This window comes from Diplotaxodon limnothrissa, linkage group LG8, assembly GCF_057381915.1.
Source record: "Diplotaxodon limnothrissa isolate DT_005_m linkage group LG8, D_limnothrissa_male_GT1.1, whole genome shotgun sequence".
NCBI lineage: Eukaryota > Metazoa > Chordata > Actinopteri > Cichliformes > Cichlidae > Diplotaxodon > Diplotaxodon limnothrissa.
Window position 1 is genome coordinate 13,119,829 of NC_140603.1, and position 25,904 is coordinate 13,145,732.

The 25,904-nt window shown below is 43.0% G+C and overlaps 2 protein-coding genes across 2 annotated transcripts; both read right to left on the reverse strand.

Moving 5' to 3' along the window:
• Positions 1–4,897: 4,897 nt before the first annotated feature.
• Positions 4,898–13,823, reverse strand: tut1 (terminal uridylyl transferase 1, U6 snRNA-specific). Its single transcript, XM_085360552.1, has 10 exons — positions 13,641–13,823; positions 12,586–12,776; positions 12,280–12,486; positions 11,947–12,061; positions 11,708–11,835; positions 11,396–11,622; positions 11,193–11,302; positions 10,569–10,691; positions 6,112–6,204; positions 4,898–6,030 (listed from the first exon to the last, which is right to left on the reverse strand). The coding sequence occupies exons 1-10, from the start codon at positions 13,714–13,716 to the stop codon at positions 4,898–4,900; spliced, it is 2,403 nt and encodes an 800-aa protein (XP_085216678.1). The 5' UTR covers positions 13,717–13,823.
• An 851-nt stretch (positions 13,824–14,674) lies between these two features.
• Positions 14,675–24,844, reverse strand: mki67 (marker of proliferation Ki-67). The gene is made up of 15 exons (XM_085360553.1): positions 24,756–24,844; positions 24,039–24,120; positions 23,748–23,863; positions 21,931–22,000; positions 21,731–21,806; positions 20,947–21,558; positions 20,604–20,836; positions 19,385–20,528; positions 18,969–19,084; positions 18,683–18,860; positions 18,449–18,592; positions 17,433–18,328; positions 17,199–17,247; positions 16,493–17,005; positions 14,675–16,338 (listed from the first exon to the last, which is right to left on the reverse strand). The coding sequence occupies exons 1-15, from the start codon at positions 24,842–24,844 to the stop codon at positions 14,675–14,677; spliced, it is 5,982 nt and encodes a 1,993-aa protein (XP_085216679.1).
• Between the last annotated feature and the right edge of the window lie 1,060 nt (positions 24,845–25,904).

The window sequence follows — 25,904 nt, forward strand, 5'->3', positions numbered from 1 at the left end:
TCCATTTTTAATTCACAAAGGTTACATGTGCTCCTTGGATGCCTTAAAAGGCCTTTAATTAATGCAAACTGTTACCATGATTACTGTTATTGAGCTGTTTCTTAAAGGGGACCCGTGCTCATTTCCTGCTACTGCCAGAGCTGCCTGCCTGAGATGACTGTATTAAGAATATCCCCTCTCACTGATCATCATATTCGCCTCAGCTATTTTTCTCAAGTTCCATTTCCCATTATAAGAAATTCTAATGCAAAGTCTCGGTTAAATGGCCGGACAAGAGTGCAGACATTTCAGTTAATGTATGACTTGCTTAAGCGCGAAATAAGGCGTGCATAATACGAGTCAAATTATATAAGGGCGTCGCAAAGTGGCTCAGAGTAGGTTTACTTGAATGAAGGACCATTTTTTGAACATAAACTAACCAAGACACAAACATCCAAGCAGGTGGATGCCAGGTGGAGAGGAAGAGACTGAGCAGTTCATCTGGGCCAGCTTTTAAAGCCTGGAAGGCCCAGGTGAGCTGCATTACTGGTGACCCACTCATGTCAGCCAATTATCAGTAAGCGTAGGCCAGGACTTCCTTGAGGTAGTGGGAGGGGTGACACGATGAGTTACTCTACAGGTGACTGGATTCTTAGACAGGGTTAAAGACAGACTTTAGCTAGGAGTGATAAAAAAAATTAAAATGTGCAGTTTTAACATTTATTTGGTGAGTTGTGCTCTTAATAAATGTTGTAAAGTAGCCAAAGATAACATTTCCAGACCTCCAAATCTCACTGATAAAGAGGACGGTGTAGCTCAGATGGGAAGTCAAGAAAACTATTCAGTGCCCCGAAATTCATGGTTGCCAGTAATGAAAATATCTCTATATCCATCCCGTATTCTTGATTTGAGATGGTTCCTAACAAGATCTCTGGACTCTTTCATAATAATGTATCTCAACAACTGCACTGACTTCGTTTAATTCAATATGGTGATGATAGTCTCCAAGTAAGCTTTTAATCTACAGTGGGAGAACCACCCATCCCACATCCTTCATCAAATCCCTGCTACTGTTCTTATTATTCTTTAACCCTTAACCTCCTGAGATCCAGGTACTTGTCTGGGATGAATTTTTAATTTCTCCTGCTGGAATTAGTTGGACCTGATAAAAACAAAAACTAACAATCACGTTTGATATAAATAGTGTAGAAAAGCCGAAATGTGATGCCTGTAAGTGAGTTTGTCCAGTTTGGCTTTCAATTAAGCATTCCTGGTGCTAAATCAGCTGCTGCAGGACACTTTGAGCTATTCTGTTACAGAGTTGGCGTTCTGTGTCAATGACATGATGATAACTAGTTGCCGTGGTGCTCAAATGTGACTCCAATGCAAATGCAAATAAGGAAATTGGATTTATTGACTTTGGGCTCCATTCCCAAAGTAACAGCTAACATGTATGCCTATGTGAATCAGTTAATAATGTGGATAATATATCTTAAATAGGATTTGTATGACCCAAAAGGTGCACATATGGAGTGTGTCATGTATACAGTGAGTCACTATGAAAACCTCACTTTTGCAAGGAACACAATGCACGCAATCTCGTGCACTTTTGTGCATTGGCAGTATCTTTACAGACGTGTAATGTAACAAAAAGAAATATATTATATAAACTTTTGAGCTGCGTCAGTCCTCGCTTGTTGCGTTGCCAATTTGAAGGAAAGGTTTTTACAACAGATTGCCTTCCTCGGTGAATGGAAACTTGAGGCAAATGGCTTGTATGAGTGTGGCCACAACTAGTAATGTTTTTTTTCTTGACTCTGACCAGCAGCAAATACCCTGGCAGTTTTGCAATCAATCACTTTAAATCTCAGGCTTTAAAGTGTGTGTGCGTGAGTCTTTGTTTACCAGCAGAGCCTTTGAAAACAAGCGGTGATATTGGAGTAGCCTGGAGAGCCGGTGAAAGATAGCGCCATCAAGAATAAACCACAGACAACAACAGTAATTGTTTCAGCTTAAAAAACAAAAAAACAAAGACACAAAGAAACTTGAAAATAAATCTACAAAGACATCCATCTATTTTCTTAACCACTTACCGACTACAGCATCAGAGGGTTTGGAGCCTACGTCTGACTTTGGGAATAAAGGGTAGGGTATTTTGGGGTTTTTTTTGTTGTTGTTGTTTTTAAAGTACTGGGTATGAATTCTGGAATTATGTCAATCATCACAGTTGATTTTGTGACCACTGATCATAAAATCGAATCATGCTTGAGTCCCATGTGACCATTTGTGTCAAATTTAAGGAAATTTCCCTAAGGACTTCAAACGGCGTCTCCTTGACGATGACGGGACAAATGGATGGAAAATTCCTCTCGCTGGCTGTCACAAAGGCATAGCGAGGCAAAGAGGTGGCCACCTCTGGATTTGCCCTTGCACAACATTGAGGAGCTAAACAATGCAGAGGCAGCTCTTCAATCACAAGAGGCAAATAAGGCAATAAGTATATAAAGGTTATGTACACTTTGTAACTATAAAGTGTAATAGCTGTCAGATGTGATTTAAATACATAACGACGGCATTTTGATTATACACACAAGCACTTGCATACACATTTAAGACATGAGACACGCTAATTCCATCTCTTAAAATGTGTCTATAGGTGAGACGCTTTGCCTTGATTGGTTGGAGGGACCACACTGGAGGTGCGAGTCCGCCGTGTAATGGCTTATGCCATTACAAACGAGCTGGCCTCGGTACTCAACTGAGCAGGGGAAAAAACCAAGGACAAACCAAGGTCATTTAAAGATACAGCGCTGTGCAGATGCATATTTGGTAAGTTTTACCGTTTATTGTAGTTTTATGAGCCTAAAGTGAACAATAAAGGGATCAATTGATGTGCTGGGTGTGTTTCACATTTCCTATGTCCGGTTTTTGCTATATTACTTTGTCTTTCTTAATAACAAGACTTTCATGTCCGGTTAATCTGGAGATGGAGTCTTTGCAAAGATCCATCTCCAGATTAACCGGGTTAGGGTTAGGTCTTCAGCTTGTTTAGTCCTCGGGTTGTACAGTTTGTACAGCCCGAGGACCCCATGTTTATTTTGTTTTAAAGGATACACGGCACACCAGGCTAAGACTCACTTTTTCCACTCATAGCTCTTACGAGTACTGGCGGCAGTCATAAATATTGTAAAAACATAAATTGCGCCCTGATGATGGCGCAGTTTATGTTTAATGGCAATTAAAGCTCTGGTCATGCATTTGTGTGCTGAATTTAATGGCAGCCCTTCCAGTTGTTGGTTCACCATCTCACCAAAGGACTCCAGGTATTCTCGAGCTCTTTTTCAGTCCAGTCCTTGCCCCTGACCATTTTCAGAGGAATATTTGTTTGTTTGTTGTTAGGCCACTTAGCAACACTGATGATTCAAGCAGAAAAAAGGCAAGAACCGATGCTGTGATTACACATAACAGACAACTTAGCAAATAACCAATTTTAACTCGTATTTGTAGGCACTTTATTCCTACCAGCCTGTCATAAAAACACACGTCTTTAGTCAAATCTATGACAAATCCCAAAGATAGTTTACCTGACATGAAATAGTATTTTTGTTCCAGCAAGGTGATTCCAAAAGAGCTGTTAACATGAAAGTTGATATATATAAAAACTAACTGCAACAGATGACGAGTATGTGAAAGTCATATCCTTTGGAATTAGAAAAACATCAGCAAAGACCTGTCACAGAACCTGCCTGAGCCTTAACATTACTGAAGCAGTGAGAACAAAAGGCAGCCAACATCCAAAGAAGAGCTTTGAAAGTCCTTCAAGACATCTGGAGAACTAATCCTGAAGACGATTTTTAAAAAATATGACAAGAAGTAAGAGTGTTCAGGATGCATTGAAGAATAAAGGTGGTAACACCAAATGTTAACTTTTGACCTCATTAGAATTACTGTTTTTTCTTTATTTACTCAGAAACACAGATGTTTGCACATTTTAATAAGTCAATTTCCATTATTTTGCTTACAAAATGTAAAGGAAGGAGGGGAGGATTGTGAAATATGGGCCAAAAATCAAACCAAAACTGCACATTACCACAAGTTTCCTTTTTTTAAATAGCAGTCAGACCCAAAATACACTGTGAATCGTGAGGGATCACAAATATCCTAACCGGCTGGGTCATACGTTACAGTTTCCTCTGTAATAATGTGGCAACAATAAACATCCTGTCATTAATGTGAACCAGCGTCAGATTAACATGTACTATCTCATCTCAACACTCTTTATCATCACAGCTATCTCCATAGGCCTATCTCACAAGCAGACCATCTGTATTTCCCTATAAAAGTGAGATGAATGATGTTAATCAGCACATGGGAGCTCTGTGCATCCCTCAGCTCCACCTTGTCCTGCTGTAATAAAGAAGACTGCCTGCCTGAATAATTACTCTCATCTGTCTAAGTCATATGAGCACAGAGCCGACGAGGGAAACAGAAAAAAAGAAAGCTTCGCCCAACGGCTTCTTTCTGGAAAACCGTGAAACAAACAACTCTATTTTTGCAAATTTGTTACACTTTACAACTCTTTATGTAAAAGAAAGTGTTGAGAGGAAGAGTTTTTACAAAAGGACTTTATTCAGCTGAAAACAAGATGTGGAGCTGTTAAACCAAACAGAATGACTTTAAAAATAAGACAGTAAAACTAAGTCACGTTAAACTTAAAAATGGGCCAATCAGAACCTCAAATGTGAAATATTCAAGAACTCAGAAGTACAAACGTACAGTATGAATGAAAACCATTAAAAACATATAATAGACAGCTGTTTGTCCCTTTTTTTAATGATTCATTTACACAGCATTTACTGCATCTTTTTTTCATAACTAATACAAAAAAAATCTTTCATTTAGGGAAACATATTGCCTTTTAAGCACTAGCCTCTTCTTTTTCTAACAATGTCTCTACCATCTTGGGTAAGAAAGCTTCCAGGAAATGAAAGAAGTCTTGAAACACTCCTGTCTTGTCGCTGCTCGGCTCTAACTTGAGCACTGCCCTTGTGCTTTCTGTTCCTCCCAGCATCTGGGGCTGAACATTAAACTCCAGGGGTTCCTTGAGCTCTGGCTCTTTTTCAATGATGAAAGCCGTAACCTGGGACTCCAGCTCCACACAGCTGCCCTCTGGCCTCGAGTCAGCATCTTTGATCAGCTCCCGTTTCACTTTCCTCCTGCCCGCCCACACTACGTGTTTTTGCATGCACATCCATGCCAGGAGCTCAGGCTTCCCTCGTCTCGCCATTCTTGGCTTTTTGCCTTGCGGCGACACCGAAGCATCACTGCCAGAAGACAGCGGCCTCTTGCCACCGATAACAACTGTACCCAGAGGGCTGGCTTCGATTTGGGCTTCAGCACCGTCAAAGCTGTCACTGAGTGACGATGTGACAGAAGCTTGTGTAGTTTCCATTTCCTCAGCAGAAATGGACGAGTCCTCGCCAAATACAGCATCTTTAGAGGGAGCGAGGTGACACTTGAGAATGTTTTTCAGTACTTCCTCCACAGCAGAGCAAACTCTCTGAAACCACAGCAGCCGGAAACCGTCTCCCGCTGCGTGCAGTTCGTCGCGCAGTCGTTCTGGGAGCGAGGCCGACTTGAACGGGATACTGATGGTCAGCTGCTCTGTTTTGCACGGTGTCGCTTCCCCATGTGGGCTAAATAAGCGCACCAGGCCCCACGGTTTCCCCTTAGTAGATTTTCGCTGATACTGCAGGCTGCGGCAGTACTTCTCAGCCTCTTGGCACTCCCTCTGAAAGCTGCGCTGACACCGTTCATTCAGGTTTCCTGCTACATTGTGGGAAAGCTCAAAGGGGTCTAAGAGGTTTAGGGGGCCAAGTTTGGGACGTTGCTGATGGGCCTTGGTGGACTGGTCCTCTTGCAAAGCATCGTCCTCTTTATTCTGACTGAGGAAATCTGTGATTGGAAATGAACGGCCCTCCCTAACAGATATAACACTACTTGCAAAATCAAACTTGGCATAAAAGGAGAAGAAGGCAGCCAGCAGGGTACCTGGACAGAGAAACTATTTGTTTAGAGCGAGCAAATCTCTGACTAACACATTTCTTTCTTTACATTTTAACTTTAACTTACAGAGCTGCTGAGTGTTCTTGCTGGGGGGAACAGCAATTGGCTGACTGGGGAAGGTGCAGTTCCAGCCTTCAATCACACACTCTTCCTCCTCACCTGCAATCAAGTTAATAATTATTAACACAGGTTAAACAGTTAATACATAAGCTAAAGTCACAGTATACATTATCTAAGTTACCTTTAATAGAAACGGTCATTTTAGTCTGTCTGCAAGACAAAATATATTAAGAAGTATTTTGTTTTTTATTAAAGTTTTTCTTTAAATTAAACAGTTAATTGTAAAAGTAGGGTCAGGTAACTCTCGGTGCTCATACACTCAGATTTGTTCCTCAGTGCAAGTGATGAGAGTTGAGGGAATTCAAACTAAACAGTAGTTTAAGGAAGAAAAATTTATTTATATAGCATATTTGACACCAAAGTGCTTTACACTAAAATAAATTCGAATAAACAGACACGCATTCACAGGGTTTACATGAAAAACCAAACAGTAATCAATCATCCAAACAGAGGTCCGGCAAAGTTTCCAAAAGCATAACAGAAAAGCTGTGTCTTTATTTTAGATTTAAAAACAGCCACATATTTGTCTGAGGTCATTTGGGAGGTCATCCCATAATTTTTGGTGCAACTGCAACTTCTTTTTTTTTTTTTCTCCGCCTGTCCCATTTGGTTCTTTAGCCATCAGAATTGTTGTCTGAAGACCAACAAGGATACCCAATGGATTTACTTTGCCAAATGGATCATCGTGGCATTGCCGTATTGGTCCATTTGGTCGATCTTTGTTTTTATTATTTATTATATTTTATTTTCAGATGTTACAGACGGGACAGACATGAGTGAGATAGGAAAGGGAGAAAGAAAGAGGAAGGAAAGGAAAAACAGAAGGGGAGAGGGACAGTGAGAAAGGGGGGGAGAAAAAAAATAAAAATCTCCTGGATCACCTGTTGAGAGAAGAATAGAAAACAAGCAAAAAAAGACAAAAAAACAAAAAAAACAAAGCAACATACTAAACACAACACCATCGCATTAATCTAGCTAAGTGTAAACAGCAGTAAATACTAAATATTCAATGTTGTTGTGCAGCACGCAGGACAGATGTGCTTCGAAGTAGCAGCCAAGAAAGGTGTAATTTGGGTCTACGAGCAGTGAACACCCGTGTGCATACCTGTGTGGATCAGCGCGCTTGTATTCCAAAGGTTTCTCCATGTAACGATCTGCTAGGGAGTGTGGGGGGGCCACAGCCCCGTCCTCCAGGGTGTGAAGCAGGTATGGAGGAGATCAAAACTCCAGACATCCAGAGGCCCCCAGAACACAAGAAACCATGGAAGACCAACAGAGGGGCAGCCGCGCCACTGTTCCAGTAAGAGCTGAGGAGAGTCCCAGATGAGGGTTCACTCAGCAGCCGCGGAGCAGAAGCCAGGGGGAGTTGCAGTGACGCGCCCGTGAGCTCCGCCGGCCGCCAGCTGTGCCTGAGTGACCGAGCCCCAGGCCGAGAGGCCGGGGGCACCCCACCCCCAAAGGGGCCCGAGCGAGCCCCAGGCTCCAGGCCCCGATAAGCGGCCGCCAAGGAGTGAGCCGGTGTGTACCTGGACGCCCACCCCCAGACACAAGGAACCACCAACGCACCGACACCTGAGGGAGTCCGCCACCGGCAGGGGAAGTGGTGGTAGGTGGAGATAGGCCTCCAAACCTTGGAGGGCCTGAGGTGTCCCCAGAGAGGTGGCGTCTGATACCCAACCTGACATATAGACACAGACATACAGGCACACACAGACACAAACATCCATTCCCACCCTCATGCTCTCATATGCACTCACTCCACACTCAACCAACGTGGAGACAGACATAAAGAGACGCTGTACACACGATCACACTCCCCAAGCGTACTCTAAGCCCCAGGTCTAGGTACCCTTGCCCCTGGAGGGGGGAACTGCACCCAGACCCAGGTGGTGTTACCCTTTTCCCTGCGGTGGGGAGAGGCAGACCACCCCGACTCCGTAGCAGCAGGGAGGCCCCACACTCCAGACCGCAGTCGGACGGCCAACTCCACCTAGCCCTCCCGCTCCAGCAGGCCGCAGAGAATGGGGGTGGGAGAAGACTCCAAACCTCCCTCCACCCGCTCATTGTAGTGTTGATGCATGTGTGTTCTAAGGTGCAATTAAAACCCAGGAGGGCATGGAGCTACCTGCCAAGGAGCAGCAGGTAAGCGCATAGTCCCTCCTGATAGCCCTCAATGTCTAAGTGTATTTAAAATTGAGAGGTGGGCAACGACGCCAGGGGTGAGGTGTACACCCTGATGGTAATTTGGACTCCGTGATTGTGCCCACCCCCAAGATCCTATATGTATGTGTAATGAGAGTGTGAATAATGTGAATGTCTAAGTTGTGGGATAAAATTGAGGCAGAGGCAGCCAGAAGGGGACAGAGGGGGGGGGGGGGTAGCCTCCTCTGCACCCTGGTGACATACCCCTACTCCAAGGCCCTGCATGTGTGGGTGGTTGTGGTGGAGCGGGAAGAGAGAGGCAGCTGGAGATGCCTTCTCTGGAAATAAACTTCAACCACAGAGTGATTGAGAAGCAAACCTTAAAGATCTCCAGGGAGCGTATCCAACACGAGACAACAAACTGTGCCACTTTATACTGGACTCTGTAATGCACCAGAGCCAAAGCTGCCACCGCTGGAGGAACGTGACCTCGCTTTTTCGTCCTACTCAGTAATCAGCAGCTGCAGCGTTTTGGACTAATAGTAAACAGGCAAGGGATGATTGATTAACTTCAGCATATAGTTCATTACAGTAGTCCAGTTTATGTGTAACAAAGACATGCATAATCCTTTCCAGATCAGAAGGATTTTGTTTCTGAGCTCTTGATCTATTCCTTTGTCAAATTTCTCATTTTTGTCAAAGATTGTCTCAATGTTCTTAACCTGTGTTTTGGTACAAAAAGAAATCTTAAGGGGTCGTGAGCCGCTGAAGGAGCCATGAACAGTTTGACTCTCCCTAGGACAAAAACCCCCCGAACATCAAAATGGAAATATATACACGAGAATATATTTTTTCTCTTCCTGAAGCATTCTTCAGGAATCGTTCTCCAAGCTTCTTGAAGGACATATACATTGGAACTAACATTTACGAGGTGTGTTTGCTAGTCCCAAAAAATGTCTGTTAGCTACAAAAAACAAAACAAAAATAGACTGAGAAAAAGACAAGTAGTTTTTTTTTTACTTAAGTCAGAGGTAAAGCCACGTGTTCAGCTTGGGGAAAGCAGATTGCTGTTTAATTACTACAGTTTGAAGAAAGAAATATAAGAACTTGAATGAGCAGAACAGATATCTAAAGCTTTGTTAGCCAAGCTGCAAAAAAGCCTTTTTCACTGAGCTGTACAAATCTAGGTATGCAGCCGTCAGGACCAGCTTTGTGATTTCCCAGAAAATCACATAAAATTAACACTGAGCAGAACTGAGTTCAGCTTATTGGTGCACCCACAAAAGCACCTCATGTGGACCCTTGGGTAAATTAACTGGCCACCTCTGACGATCACTAAATACTCACTGTTCTACCTCTACCAACCTCCGTGCATATTAATGATGATATTAACCAAAATTTTTCATTTGGATTCATCACTCCATCAGACCCATTGCCACTGGTTTTCAGCCCAGTTCTTTCTCCCTGTGCCTCCTTCTTAATAATGGCTTCTTGACAGCCACCCTTCTACTGAGACCATTTCTCATGAGGCTTCAGTGAACAGTAGGCAGATTAACTGGTCAGGTGCATCTCTCACATCCTGTGTCAGAACTTTGCTGGATTTTTTTCTTAACGACTTCAGATACTGTTCATCCGCTATAGATAGTTTTTTAGGCCTTCCACTTCTTCTTTTGCCCCCCCTTGTCCAGTCTGCTCATTTTCTAAGCAAACACTGTGCAGAGATAAACCAGGCTTTAAAATTAATATTCTGTTCATTTTTGTTCCTATTAAACAGTGTTATCTTTGGCATTTTTCATAGATTCAACTAAATAAAAAGAGAACAGATTATGTGTTTTTGTGACAGGCTGCTAGTAACAAAGTGCCTAAATTTAAAAATTGCTTAGTTGCTTGTTATGTGTAGACACAACACAGGTTCTTGCTTTGAATTAGGTGCCTTTTTCATCCTTGGATGACTCACAGCTCAGTTCTAAGTGACTTAATAAACAAAGAAACATTCCTCTGATATTTGTCAGGCACAACAACTGGATTGAAGAGGATTTAAAAAAGCAGCCAATGCCCAAGGAAGAGCTTTGAAAGACCTTAAGAAAGCCCAGAGAACTATTGCTCAAAACCACTTTAAAAATGATTAGCAAGTCTGGCTCCTTGGAAGCAAAATATAAAGAAATGAGGGGTGGCTCAAAACTTTTGCACAGTACTGTATTTAGTTGGTTAAGTATACAAAAATGTCCTTGTGTGAAGTGTAGAAGCGATGCAGCACTTACAGGCCAAGTCTTTGAGCTGATCCACTGTAGGGAGGACAGCAGGCTCACAGTTTTGCAAGAAGAAGATGATCAGCAGCGTGAGAGCGTAGTTGTTCAGAAGGGGACCGGCACCACTGGGATTACCTACACACCACAATGTGACAGCATTACTAAGAAGAAGAAACGAATCAGAACACAGCCACAAGTTTTTTTGGGGGGTTTTGTCACCCGTTTGTTTACGCACTCAGACTGACGGTGACTCACGCAGCCATAACATCATTACAGTTCACTAATAAACCCGAATAACTGTTGTGCTGCTGTGACAACTGGAATAGAAGAACCATGGCTCAAGAGTAAAGGTAATCACCAGAAAGGCAATTAGTAGTGTCAGTGAGCAACATTCATTAAGATTTTAATATGAGTCGACACTGGCAATACAAGAAAAAAAGCTGTTTGTGTCGTCTTATTTCATCATAACAAGGTAATAAAATTGTAAAATCACTCTTCTCGCATCAGTGATCTAAGAGGCAGTGAAGTTCTACTGACATCTGTTGACCAGAAAATGAAATAACCACCTAAAATACAGAGGAAACTGAAACACGGGCATCCGTTTCAATGATCTTGTTTTAAGTTGCTGCGTCTTACCGGCAAGCTGCTTCTGCTTGGCCCAGTACCGGATCGTGTACACAAGAGGCCTCAGCCTTTCATCAATCCCTGAGCACAGCTGGAGGAAGCGGGTGTTTCTTACTGCTAGTCTAGTGAGGAAAAACAGCTGTTACGCTCACAGATAAAATAAAAACAGAGCTGAAGACAGCAGATGCTGCACAATATTGCATTCGCTCACCAACCTGTTATTAATGGTGATGTCCCCCTGCAGGTTAAGCTCACGGTGATGGAATTTGACAACGGGGAGACGAGCGCTGCTGACCACGTGGACTTTATGCACGCTGGGGACGCAGCGTTTCAGGATCATCGCCACGAGGTCGAGAACCTCAGCTGGAGCGGCTGTGGACAGGTCGATATCAGACAGTATAGAGTCCTCAGACCGCCCATCGTCTGACACGCCTTCCCCTGGCTGAAGAAAGAGGGAATCTCACCAAAGGCGTCTTCTTTATCGAGCTACATGTGTGATATTATGTGACCAAATGTGCGCATCGAACCTGTTCTGTGGTTGACTTGGCATGAGCCTGGAACACCTTGGTGTGTTCTAGGTCTAAGAACAGGTCCAGGTCACATGAATGGATGCCAAACGTGTTGACAGATGAACCAAATGGGAGAATCTGGCTGTCTGCAAACCACCCAACATATGGCCACAAAAGTTAGAAAAACATTTCCTTCTGCTCTTTTCCCCTCACCAATATGCATGCAAGACCTGTGTACGGGTATTTACAAAGATCACCTGGGAAAAACTCTACAAAAATCTCCTGCATGAGTTGAACCAGCAAGCTTCGGGCATTCTTTTCATTTTCTCCCAGCTGAAATTGCTCAACAACATGCTGCATCTGGGCGTTCACCTAGAGGGGAACAAAGGGCAACACCGTAGTCCCTTTGTTAACAAACATATATGTTATAAGCTCGTCTAGTCTATTCTCAAAGCTGCATATTTTCGATTACACTAAACTTGTCTATTAGCAGAGTCGAGAGTTTCATTGCTCCACAAGCACCAAACAAGTGTATTTGTCATTTTTTAAAGACACACACATTTTAGCAAAGTTTAAAAGAGGATGCTTACAGACACCAACTGACACAAGTCGGGTTTAAGGCAGTCAAGAACTTGTTGGAGGTTCTCGGGATCGTTCTTCTTCTTGGGAATCAACTTGAAATTCTTCTTTTCCCGAGGTTTGACGCGCAGCTTCAGGCCTTTCAGCTTATGCTCAATACAGGACAGAGCTGCTTGGATGCTGTCTGTCTCGCTGAATTGCACGATGGCATACACACCCTGTGAGCGCAAAGGGATAAAGTCATGCTTTAATAGAAATGCAGTAATTTGGGGTTGCTTTAAGACTGTGCACATCTGGATCGGGTATAGTTGTCTGACCTTGTCTTTGTCAATGATGACATCTGCGACTGACCCAAACTGCTGAAAATACTCCGCTAAGTCAGTTTGGGAGATCTCAGGATTGATGCCACCAACGAACACGCTGTGGTCTTCCTGGGTCTTTCTAGTGGCGCGCACGCCACTCAGTGTCTGATGCTTCTTCCCTTTCAGATGCTGATCCAAACTTGCCGCTGCAGGACAAAAATAATGCTTCAATAAAGTTCAGGTACGGGCTCTGGAACGGGGCAGATGCATCTCTCAGGTCCTGTGCCAAGTGTTTGCTGTATTTTTATTTTATTTTATTTTTTTAACTTTGAGACATTGAACATCTGCTACAGATAAGTGGGTGTTTTTTTAAGCCTGACATTTTTTAAGGACACACTGTGCTGGTTAATAGCTTTTTAAGAATCATCTTGTTTATTATTTTGTGCCTTTTAAATTGTGTTATCTTTGGCAGTTTTCATAGACTCAACTAAAGAAATGTGAACAAAATATATATTTTTGCAGCATGCTGCTAGTAACAAAATGCCCAAATATACAATTTAAAGATGGTTTATTTTTTTATTTTTGAATGAGCCAAAGGTATGCGTTAACCGGCATAATAACCAAAAGATTACTCTGAATATGGTCAGGTAAAACGACTGGACTGTAAATGAGTGAAAAACAGTCCATGTCAAAAAAACAAAACAAAACAAACAAAACCTTGAGGCTGGAGAACTAGTGCGCAACAACACTTTACAACATGGCAAGAACGTCTGGCTGCTTGGAAGGAAACTATAATCCTTCGGATCAAGACTTTTGCAGTGTTGTAGAAAAAATTACGAATTTTCTGAGTAATGTTAAACTTTAAAGCTACGGAAAATAAAGCAGACATAACTTAGTAATGTATGTGTAATTTGCAAAGTGCGGTAACACTCATTAAACTTATGACGGAAATGACTGCAACGTTCAAACTGTAGCCGCAGTTTTATTAGTTATCTGTAAATTAAAGAAACTATTACATTCACAGCACTTCAACAGACTCGTATATGGTTGAGTTAGCTTCCGTTACTTACAGTTGGATAAATTGACGTTGCACAGGGTGCACTGAAACCCTCTCGGCGTTGTTTTTATGTCAATGTCCTCTGACATGATGTAAAGAATAAGTTATAACGACAAACGCAGGAAGCACAAAAATCGCTAGCCAAGTTTGAGGCCAACAACCTTCCACGCGCCTCAAATCTCCCTCCAGCGTCGACTCCGCGTTTGCTTTCAGTCCGTCACCAAACTCCGTCCGGGTTGCTCCCATGTTTTTAATCATACAGTTCCTCTTAGCTTTTGAACTAGAGCACTCACTGTAGCAGGCATAGTCTATGGAAGTTTATTTATAAAGGGGTGGCATTGAGGCCATAGAGAAACGCTAACATTAATTTAAAAAAAAAAGAAATATTTTAAAATTTGTCCAATTTCACTTGAGGTCTCTAAAGTAGAATTATAAAATGCATCATTTTAAAGCCAATTTATTTCAGCTTGAAACCTTTAAGCCTTTCACTTAAGGTGAACTGTAAACCTACTGCAGAATAGAGCTTAAATTACAACCTCTGAGGTAGTTACAGCAGAGGTCTCAGGACACATTTAATTAAAACATTGTCACAAAGCCCACTATGATAACAGGCTAAACATACTATTATTTTCTTTATCACTAATTCTATTACACTAATAACTATTTGAGTTATAAACTGTGTTTACTTCTAACCTGATCATCTATTTACCAGCTGAACCCAATATGTAGATGCATTCAAAAATTGTGATTTAAACATTTTTTAATAAAATAAAAACAATTTCCACACATTTTCCAATGTAGAAAAAAATTTAATAACCAATTTTTTGAACCATAAAGTATTTGCAGAATCAGTGAAGAATAATACAGCTTGACACCAAATGATTAAAAACAAAGATTCCCTGCTGAACTCAGGCAAAGCTTTTTCACTATAAAACTATGGACTACAAAGCATTACAATCTTAAAAAAAAAAGAGAGAGAGAGAGAAAAAAAGCCACAAGTACAAAAATAGATTATCATTAAAAAGGTACTGATGTGTACAAATACATCTATTTGTTTGCTGATCTTCCTCTGCGGGTTTTAGGCTGCGTTTTGGCTTCAACGTTTTTCTCTGGGTTGTTTGCAGGTTCCACTTTGGCAGCAGTCTTCGCCCCTCGTCCGACTCTCTTAACAGGTCTACTGTCAACAGCTTTATCTGAGAGATCCTCCTCTTCAATTTTGTTGGCATCATTTGACACATTTTTGCTTTCACTGTTGACTTGGTCTGCAGCTTTAGACTTCTTACCTCGCGCTGCTTTTACAGGTGTCGCCTTTGGAATCTCAAAGACTTCCAAGTGTGATTTCCACTTAACGCATCTTTTGGGCATCTTTGCGTTGCTCTCAACAGCTTCAGGATTCTTCTGATCAGTAGTCGTCGTAGGCTCTTCTGTTGTGGACTTGAATGCTCCCCGTCTTCCCTTTCTTGCTGGTTCCACTGACGTGGGAGCAGGCTCGGAAACCAAAACTGTGGATTCTGTGCTGACCTCCTCAGGAGAAACAGTTGTACCTCTGCGGGCTCTCTTGGCTGGAATGGCTTGTGAAGTCTCACATTTAGCAGAAGCCCTCACTCCCCTTGACCTGCTAGTTTTCATAGACGAGGAAAGTGGCTCAGCGTTTTTCGCCTCCTCAGCCTTCGGCTTGTGTTCAGGACTTTCGGCAGTGGCTTTAGTTTCTTCGGCAGCTGGTTTTCCCCTCCTGCCTCGTTTGGGTTTATTTTCTGTGCTGAGAACAGGGACCTCTTGGACCTCAATGGATTCCACACTCTCTGTGTCTTGTTTTGCTTTCCGCCCTCCTCTTCTGGGCTTCGTGGCCACACTGGCCTGTTCGCTTATCTGGGCTGGTTCTGTTGTTTCTGAAATGACCATTTTAACAGTTTGGGCTTCTGTTAATTCCGTTTGGGCCTCCTCAGACTTTCTTGTTAGTTTTATTTTTTTAGCAGGCTCATTCATCTTTTCTTCATCCTGTTTGGCATTTCTGCCCCTCTTTACTCTGGCTGGAGGCTGAGACTGCTCATTCGTCTCCACTGCTGCCTGCTTGACCACCTCTTCTGTCACCTCATTCTGTTCAGCGGTATCCTGTCTTGCCTTTCTCCCTCTTCGTGGTTTTCCAGCAGTGGGAAGAGTGGTCTTCTGAGGCTCAGAGTTTTCCACTTGGCTCTGTTCCCCACTTGCTGTTTCAACCGTTTCAGGCTCTGGTTGAGCTGGCTTAACAGGTGTTTGTTTTGCTCTCCTCCCTCTGACTGGCTTAACAACAGCTTCTTCTGTCTGGAGTGCAGACAGACTGGTGTTTATCAGAGACGCTTGGGCACTGGCATCAGCGGAGGTCTCAGAGGTGCTCTCCTGAGACTTTGCATTTCTGCCTCTTTTTGTGTGTCTAGCTGCAGGTGGCGCTACAGCTTCCATTTTCTTCCCTCTTCTTTCTCCTCTCGCTGGAGTAGGCACAATGGGATCTTCAGCAATTTCAGCTGCCTCTTTTTTATCTTCAAGTTCTTCAGATTCGGCCTGTTTTGCTCTTCTGCCTCGGACAGATTTCTTCTGAACTGAAGCTGGTGTCTGCACGTGAAGTAAGCTTTCAGCTTGACGTGCTTGGACAACAGTTTCCATGGCATCAGATTTGTTTTCATCAGCTCTGCCTGGCAACACCTCAGGCTGGTCACTGCAGGCTACATTTGCATCTAATTTAAACAAGAGCAAGATAAAACAAGGGGGAGAAAATTATACATAAATTATAAACATACATATGATAAAAATGAAATAACATAATGCAACATGCTCAGTTATTAGTTATACTTCCTAAGAGAAGGCACTAAATAATCTAAAGTGTTATACCTGGTGTATCTTGGGGAACATCCTCAGTTGCATTTCGTTGCTGTGACTTTTTGGGTTGCTTAGCTCTTCTTCCTCGCTTGGGCACAGCACTTTCATTTGCTTTCTCCTCAACATCAAGTGGGTGGCTCTGAACACGCTCAGCTTCAGCAGCAACTTCAGGCTCATCAGAAGACTGCTGTGCACTTCTACCCCTTTTTGGCTTAGGAGCAACTTTGGGAGAAGGAAGGTGATTCTCTTCTGCTGACAGCTCAACAGCTGTCTTCGCATTTCTGCCTCTTGTCTGTCTAACAGCAGGTGGTGCTGTAGCTTCAGTTTTCTTTCCTCTTCTTCCTCTGGATGGAGCAGGGATTACAGGCTCTTCCTGTTTATCCTCAGCTGCTTTAGATTCCACCGTTTTTGCCCTTCTGCCTCGTACAGATTTCTTCTCATGTGCAGGATCTGCATTCACAGCAGTCTTCACCTCAGCTTCCTCAAGAAGTACTGCATCTGCCTGAGAGACCGTTTCCATGGCATCTGATGTTTTATTATCATCATCATCATCCAAAAGGAGAGAGAGAGAGGGGGGAAAGAAACAGTTTAACGCTGAATCTGTGTGGAGGCTGATATGTTTTGACAACATTACAAAAGAAAGTCACACTGATCAAACCCTTTTCAAGTCCACGCTCCCAAGAACAAACATTTAACAGTTTTAGTTAACCTAACCCACCTTTTACCACGTTTGCACTGCTGTCGAGAGACATCTGAGCTTCACCCTGCTAAAAATAGAACAAAACCAATTTGGACAATGAGGTCTTGTTAGAAAACTAAACCATGCACACCAAACAACTTTCTAAAACCAGGGATTAGAGGCAATGGCATTGATAAGAGTTAACTCAGTAACAGACAGATGTTCAGACTTTTTTGGTGGGCATGTATTTTGTATGAATACTGAATGCATTACCTCCTTTGCCTCTGGTTGTACTGTGGGCTCAGTCAGTGGCTCCTCCATAAGTTCTTGAAGTCCCTCGAAGTCCTCCACTGGAGCATTACCCCTCAGCCTTGGCGACTTCATGAGTCTCTTGAGCCCGAAATTCGCCTCAACAGGTTCGCCTTTCTGTCTGGGAGTTCTCATGAGCCTCTTCACGCCAACCACATCTTCGACAGGAGCACCTTTCTCCACAGGTGTCTTCATCACTCTCTTGACTCCAGTGAGGTGAACCACTGGAGAGCTTTTTGGAGTTTTCATGCCTTTTGCGTCAGATTCTTGCAACTGTGCTGGCGTCTGCAGAAGCTCCTTACCACCACCCAAACTGGCATCACCAGCTTCTGGGACTTCGGGGGTCTTCAGAATCTTCCCTTGAAGGTCTTCAAGCGGTTCAGCCTTCTCCTTTGGAGTTCTAAATATTCTCTTAACCCCAGTGAAGCACTCTTGCTGTTCAGGCTTCTGTTTGGGAGTCTTCAGAAGATTCCCTCTGATGTCCTCTAAAGGTTCGGCTTTCTGTCTCGGAGTCTTCATGATCCTCTTGACTCCAGTGAGGCACTCCTGTTTTTCAGGCTTCTGTTTTGGAGTTTTCAACAGCTTCCCTCTCAAATCTTCAACAGGCTCAGCCTTCTGTTTTGGCGTTTTCATGATCCTCTTAACTCCGGTCAGAGAATCTGGTAATTCTGGCCTCAGTTTGGGAGTTGTTACAGTGGACACCTGCAAATCTGCATTCTGCCGTTCACTTGACTCTGACTGAATCTGGCCGATGAAGGTGGCGTCTTGATCTTCATCAAGGAGGCGTTGGACTGCCTCATTGTTGTATCTTCTGCCTTTTACTGCAGATGTAACACTCAGCGGAGATACTATCATCTCACCTGTAAATAAGTCACATTTTTGTTTTCCTTTATAACAATTTAATGTCCCAGCCAGCTTATTTGGACTATGCAGAACTCAAGATTCACTACCAATCAAAACACCACAAATACACAGCTTACCTGGTTCCTCTGGTGTGCTCAGCACAGATGGCTCCATCACAGATGCGCTCTGACCTCCAGCTGGTGTCTTTGTGACGCTGTTATCATCGATTAAAGACTTCCGCTTCCTTTCGTTTACAGGAGTTTTAAACATTTCAGAAATACCTGAAATCAAACAGCACAATGTAAGAAGGCACAAAACTGAAATTGGCCACAAGTTTCACCACCTGCTGCGGATGAAGGAGAGGTGCTTACCAGTCAAGTCTTCATCCATTTTCATGTTCTTTTTGAAGAGTGCAACATTGGTGACCACTCTTGGTGCAGCACCAGTTGGCTGCACAACGGTCTGTCTGTGTGCTCTACCAACAACAATGGTGGCGGGCGAGTCTGCATGTCCAGTGCTCACGTAGCCCTTCAGATTTCTGGCAGGTGTCTGATTGGTGTTTTGGAAAGACAAGTAGATTTGATAAAGATCATTATAAAGATTCAGAACAACAGACGCATAAACATAAAACATAACTGTACTTGGTACAATATGTACCTGTGGTTTGGGCACTGCTCTCTTCTTAGGCTTTTGGCCAATGGTTTTTTTAAGTGGAGCAACAACTTGAGCCTTAGGTTGACCAAATTTCACAATGTGCGCCCAAGGATTGGAGACTGGATGGACATGAGAGAAAAAAGAAAGAAAGAAAACACACAAAATTAATCTTCTCATTCTCATCGTGATCATCAGATTTCTTTTTCCACAACAACTGCATTAATTAATTATAAACAGCTTTGAAAGATTAAATTAAATTTACATTTTTAAAGATGATAAAAAGAAAATGAGTAAAACAAGTAGCTTTCAGCTACTCCCACTAATGACCTTCATTCTGACTGGAACTGACAGATTTCTAGTGCTGGGAACAAAAACCAAGAGTTGAAACCAGCTATCAAACATTTCAGCATTTATCATACCTTTTATAGATGCTCTTGAAATGCCACTTCTTCTGTGCATCTTTACTGCACTCTTCGCAGCACCTGGAGTCTTCTGCGAGGTGCTTTTCCTTCCCTTGTGTGTTTTAGGGGTGACGGTGGGCAAAAGAACCTGGTCAGTGACCTTGTCGGCTTCAGCTATTGGAGAGGGTGTACTAATTTGTGACACAGAAAATCGCCCCTTGACTGTGGGGGTCTGAACTCCTGAATTAGTGGGAGTTTTAGCTGGTGTAAGGACGACAGTAGGGACACTTTCCAGAGAAGTACCAGGCAAACCCACAGTTGCCCTTCTTTTTCCAGCAGGAACTTGCTCGTGGGGAATCTGCCCTGGGGCTGAAGCCCTGCGTTGAGTTTTCTGCTGTTCATTGGTTTTAGGAGTTTCCACTTTAGAAGGAGATCTTCCTCTTGCAGGAGATGGGCTCTTGGATTTTGGTGATTTATTCGCGGTTGCTTTAGGAGAAGCAGATCTAGATTTGGGTGATTTATTGGTAGGAGAAGCTGCTTTGGGAGACGGGGACCTGGACTTGGGTGACTTGGGCGACTTCTTCGCGGGAGACGGGGACCTGGACTTGGGTGACTTGGGCGACTTCTTCGCGGGAGACGGGGACCCGGACTTGGGTGACTTGGGCGACTTCTTCGCGGGAGACGGGGACCTGGACTTGGGCGACTTTGCAGGAGACGGGGACCTGGACTTGGGCGACTTCTTCGCGGGAGACGGGGACCTGGACTTGGGCGACTTCTTCGCGGGAGACGGGGACCTGGACTTGGGCGACTTCTTCGCGGGAGATGGGGACCCGGACTTGGGTGACTTGGGCGACTTCTTCGCGGGAGACGGGGACCTGGACTTGGGCGACTTTGCAGGAGACGGGGACCTGGACTTGGGTGACTTGGGCGACTTCTTCGCGGGAGACGGGGACCTGGACTTGGGCGACTTCTTCGCGGGAGACGGGGACCTGGACTTGGGCGACTTCTTCGCGGGAGATGCTGCCTTGGGTGATGGTGATCTGGATTTGGGAGACTTCTTCCCAGAAGTTGGAGTCTTAGGAGAAGCCATTTTCTTGCTCGGTGATTTCTTAGGTGATGGTGTTTTTGTTTTTGCAGGACTTTTTGCACGTGGGCTGCCCTCCTATGGAAAACAATATGTTTTAAATAAGTGTTTAACATTCCAAGTATACTGTCACTTTAAACTGCCCATTCTTACTTTTAGCAAGCCGATGACGGATGCTCGTCTAAGCAGTGACTGCTTGGGTCTCAAGAGAGACAAGCTCCTCCGTGGGGTAGCCCCCTTGCGTAATGGAGAGTCAGGAGGCAACCGTTTGTCAAACAGCTCTGGGCTCAGGTAACCTCCAAAGGAAACGCGTTTCCTCTTCGCTTGCTGTTTGGGCACGTCTTCTCCAAGTTCTCCACTCTTGCGTTTTTTGGACACTTCTTTTCCTATGAAAACAAAATATGCTCGTACATTAGTATCAAGCTACCAGAAGTGTACAATATCAATTATACAGCCACACCCAGAAATATTATAATTCAATTTTGAGCAGGAAAACCTTTTCCAGCTGAATTCCTGGGTGATGCCTTTGTTTTTTCTTCTTGGTTCTTGGTCACTGGAGTTTTGCCAGGTGACATTTCCTTACTCCTCCTCCTCGCAGGCGACTTGGGTGTTTCAGCTGTAATTTGCTCAATAACCTCATTTACAGTAAACTTCTGAGGAGTTGCGCCATTTCTTTTCCGAGGTGAAGCCGTTTCAATCACGCTGCCATTTTCAGCCTTTTCTGCTCTGGGTTCAGCCGTCTCAGCAGCTGGAACCTTCGCTTGCTTCCTCACAGACGCTGGGGTTCCCCCGTTTGTACTTCCAGGTCCAGCTAGAACTTCACTTTTCTTAGGAGTGCTTTTTCTCTCAGTGAAAATGGCACTACCTTTTCTGACCGAATTGGGTTTTGGAGAGGCGACCTTTGAGGAAGGCGTTGCAAGCTGACTGGCACAAGATTTCCGAGGGGTCTTGACATCCAGAGATTTTTTGATCATTTGATACAGGTCGCTGAAGGGGGAGTTGCTCTTGCCTTGTAGCAGGCTATCATCTGCCTTGGACTCCAACTCTCCGGTTTTCTCCAAGGAACGCTGAATATTGTCATGGCTGGCTCCATCTTTAAGACAAGTATCTTAAAAAAATAATAAAACAAATCAGTCAGTGGCTGTTTAGCTGCTTGTTCTGCAAGACCATTTACAGCTTTGGTTACATGGGTCTGCTTATTTTCAGACATATTTAGTAAGTGTACGCTGCTTCACATAGCTACATTGCTAAAAACGACTGTTTCTAAATAGAAATCACACCTGATGACACTTCAGAGAATCTCTTTTCTCCTTTTTCCACAATAGGGGTGTCACCCACTTGCTGGTCTTGAAGAACCTAAGAATAAGACGCCCCCATTAGTAAAACAATCCAATTTATTAGAAAGGTAATAACTTTTTTAAGAGAGTTGTGGAAGGCTGAAATAGAGTGGTTTAAAAGGAAAATAAATAAATAAAATTACCTTGAGGGTTTCAGGTTTGCCTCCAATGGCAGACCTCTTCTTTGGCGTTTGTGCCGGAGGATACTCAAACCTGAAATAATCAAAAGCAAAGACATAGAAGACGCCCTTTAGGGTGACCATGACAATGCTAACATGGAGACACTAAGTACAGGACTGTTTCATTTCCACTGCAAGCAGTATAATCTATGAGCTCTTAAAATATGTTAAACACATCAGAAGATTCCAATTACCCACCACTTTTCTACAAGATAGATTATCTCATTTTTATCTCTACATGAAAAACAATAAATTAACTCCAGTGCTGCTCACCTGAATTTGCATTTAGCAATAATAACCAACAAACCAATACCATGTTAACTGAAACGGCCAACACAGATTTCATATTAGTATAGAGATTGAAAATGTGACGTCACTCAGGGGTAAAACCGCAAATTCTGGGAACTCGTGGCAAGAGGTACTAGCGCACGCAGGCTTTCAATTGAAATCAGTTATACAGCGATAAAAAGAAACACAAAAAATGGCAGGAAGCTGTTGTATTATTAACTGCAATAGCCGGTCGCATGACAGCCACGGAAAGCCGACAGGTAAAGAGATCGGTTGTTATCGGATTACGTCGTTGAAGAGAAATTGTTCGAGCCATGTTTCCGAAGTAACAAAGAGGCGACTGGATTGCAGCCATTCAAAGACAAAATATAACGTCCCAGAACACTCCAGCTCACAGGTTAGTCTGCTCCAAGCATTTCCACAAAGGTCAGTCTGCTGTTGTAGTTAATGCGTCATTTTTATCACATAATTGGTGATATAGGTTACAAGCAAGTCTGGCGCTGAACAGAAATTGTCGCGCTATGCTCCTTTATTTATTGTGCATAAATAGTAAATTGTCCTGACACAATATTGTGTTTCGCTTCTGTTATTACCATGGTACACTGACAAAAACATATACTTTTATTCACAGGACAAAACTGTTGTTTTGTATCACTAATTGCCCAGTACGATTACAGCATACAATATTATTGTCACTGCTACATTTCTGTAATGAACCAGAAATTATTTCTTCTACTAATTAATTACCGTTGAGCTCAAAGGTCCTATTAATAAACTGTTAGCGAATGTGTATTTATGAAGACGATTTGTGAGACTGGTAAACTTTTGATATGTACGATGGTCTTTACTTTCTACACGGTGCATTTCAAGGTCCTGCACCCATCCGTCGGTAAACTGTACCTGGGCTTGTTGCAGTGACCTGAAGTTACTAAACTTCACGAGTGTATGCACTCACTCAAAGAACCGTATAATTATAAATATGAGCGTGGTGAAGTTGGGCAACACGCTAACGTATTTTGTCCCTCTGTGTGCTCGTAAGGGTCTAACACTTTCACTGGTTTGATTTTTTTCCTCGTACCTTTTCTTTGACTTTTCATTAAGTCTGTCTTTGCACGGACCGGCATTGTTCTCCTTCGTTTTGTACATACCTTTTTGGGGGGCAAAGAAAAAGCAAGAATTTATTGGAACCGAAGAATGAACGTTTTGCGGTGCTGCAAATGCTTGCATTTGATGCAGGTATTTGGATTGTTTTGCCACGAGTTACCGGCATGCAATGCGCGAAAGTCACGTGGTCTGTCAATCTCTATTGTTGGGCTTAAGCATTACATTCGGTTTCAGCGGGTTCCTCACATCCTTGACTTTTTGCAGGTTGCATTTCAGAGATTAGACTTCTGTTCCAACAACACACGCAACTTGAATGCCCTTTACCTCAGCGTTTGTCTAACGGCTTATGAAAAAAGGTTGTTAAAATGTTTCTTTCAGACCACACTCACCTGAAAGAACGGTCGATAATGGTTATAACATCTCCATGCTTCAAGCGCTCAGACTGCTGCAAAACCTCGCCATTGACAAGCGTTGGATTTGCTGAGCTTAAATTGGTCAAAATGACCTGGCAGAAAGACAGAGCGAGAGAGAAACACCACATGAACAATGAAAACATTTCAAAGCAGAAGCACAACTACATGATTACACAGCATCTAAGCAAACATTCCCCACAGTAATCATTTTTTAAATATCGGCAAACTAAGGCCATTAAAGCAGTCGCGCTCCTTGTATTTTCTTACCTCTTTATTCTCATTCAAGTCAATCCGGCAGTGCTCCTTGGAGACTTGAGGAAGCTGAATACGAATATCACAGTCAGGCTTCCTGTAAGGTCACAAGCAGAAGGCATTCAGCTGCATGATAAGTGGAACCTCTTCATATTTACATGTAACTGGGAGCTGATCTTTAAAGGCTCATGAAGAAAGACTGATTCTTATAGAGCGCTTTTCTACTCTCACGGAGTACTCAAAGCGCTCTATACAACATGCCTCATTCACCCAATCATACCCATTCTCACAAGCACTTTATTTATACATAGTGCTTTCTAACGACATTCATACTCCGATGGACCCATCGGAGAGCAAGTTCGGGTTAGTATCTTGCCCAAGGATACTTGACATGCAGACTGGAGGAGCCAGGGATCGAACCACCAACCTTCCGATCAGTAAGTGACCAGCTCTACCTCCCTGAGCTACAGCCGGTCAGATGGTGCAAAACTGATGTGGATTTTCTTGAGAGCTTTGATCTAACAATGTAAAGTCTACTGTATATGAGAACAAACATAGTTTCTTCACTTCAACAGCTTAACAGTAAAGTTTTTATAGCCCATCACAATCGCAACATGAGAAACATTGATGAAGTGTATGCGTTTTCTGTAGTACACGAGGGTGTCTTACATGTATGAACACTACTGTAAGTGGGATTAAAACAGAAGGTAAACAAAGGCCAACTCTACCAACCTTCCAAATAAACATGCTGCAGTCAGAGGAAATTCAGTCCCATCTCCTCCACTCCGCTTAATCACGACAATCTTACCGTGCAACGGCATTTTCCCAACGTTACCTGGGAACATTACGAAACACAAGTGTCAGCAGCGAAAGGCACAGTCAAATCCACATTAGACAATCAAACTTTAAATGTTAAATAGCATTTAAATGTCGTTCCAAGCCGAGGAAAGACATTTACTAGGCGGCAACATTGTATTCATACCTAACGATGACATTTAGCTATTTTTTTTAATTTGGTTTATGACATTTTAGGTAGTTTTAGTTTATTCTACACTTCTTTTTAACTCTATGTAGGATTAATCTAATCCTAGATTTGTTTTGTATTTCTATTACAAACCAGCAGGACCGTTGTTCCTCAGTAAAGCGCTAGCAAACGTTTTCCCAGTATCCCACGTGCATGGTGGCCTCGACTGTAGTTTTCGTCTTGCCAGAAATACATAGCTAGCTGTAAGTTTGATTGTTTTTTATCATTTACTACATTCTCTAGTTTAAAAAAAAGAAAAAACGTGTATCGTTATAACGCCACCGTTAAAAAAAACTTAATGTCGGGTCGCCACTTGTGTTACACGACTTATTAAACTCTAATATAACGGTCGTTTAGGACTATCGTATCCTCACCTGAAAGTCACTTTGCAGATGCGTGAAATCCTGGGAAATCCATAAACATAGACAAGGATACAACGAGGACTTTAACTACACGATCATATCAGCCTAAAGTTAAAACGACAATCTGCCATGCCGACGACTACCTAACGTAAGCAACCTTCAACAGCGGTCCCTTGTTGTCCGTCGCCTGGTCCAGGGAAGTGTTGTGATATCAATCCGCCAGACTTAAACGCACTCGGTCGCCCCACTAAAACTTGACTTCACTTGTGTTTTGTAATGAAATGCGTGTAATATTTTGTCATACTAGGTTTGTCATGCACTGTGTATTTGCTCTGATCAAATTGAACTCGCGTTTAGACAAAAGGGACTATTTTGTTTACAAATTTGGCGGAACAATATCACATCGGTGAATGGATGGGCATTTGAAAATATTTGAAATTCCGCGCGAAGCATCGTGATTGGCTCAGACGTCATCGTTTCGTAAAATGGGTGGGG

Excerpts from the sequence above, each read along its gene's own strand:
- mki67 (XM_085360553.1), bottom strand. The coding sequence starts at position 24,844 with ATGCCGTTGCACGGTAAGATTGTCGTGATTAAGCGGAGTGGAGGAGAT. Across the intron at positions 20,529-20,603 it reads CCGTCATCGGCTTGCTAAAA|GAGGGCAGCCCACGTGCAAA; the intron begins GTAAGAATGGGC and ends TGTTTTCCATAG. Across the intron at positions 19,085-19,384 it reads TTCAAGAGCATCTATAAAAG|TCTCCAATCCTTGGGCGCAC; the intron begins GTATGATAAATG and ends ATGTCCATCCAG.
- tut1 (XM_085360552.1), bottom strand. The coding sequence starts at position 13,716 with ATGTCAGAGGACATTGACATAAAAACAACGCCGAGAGGGTTTCAGTGC. Across the intron at positions 12,777-13,640 it reads CAACGTCAATTTATCCAACT|CGGCAAGTTTGGATCAGCAT; the intron begins GTAAGTAACGGA and ends TTTGTCCTGCAG. Across the intron at positions 12,487-12,585 it reads TCATCATTGACAAAGACAAG|GGTGTGTATGCCATCGTGCA; the intron begins GTCAGACAACTA and ends TTGCGCTCACAG.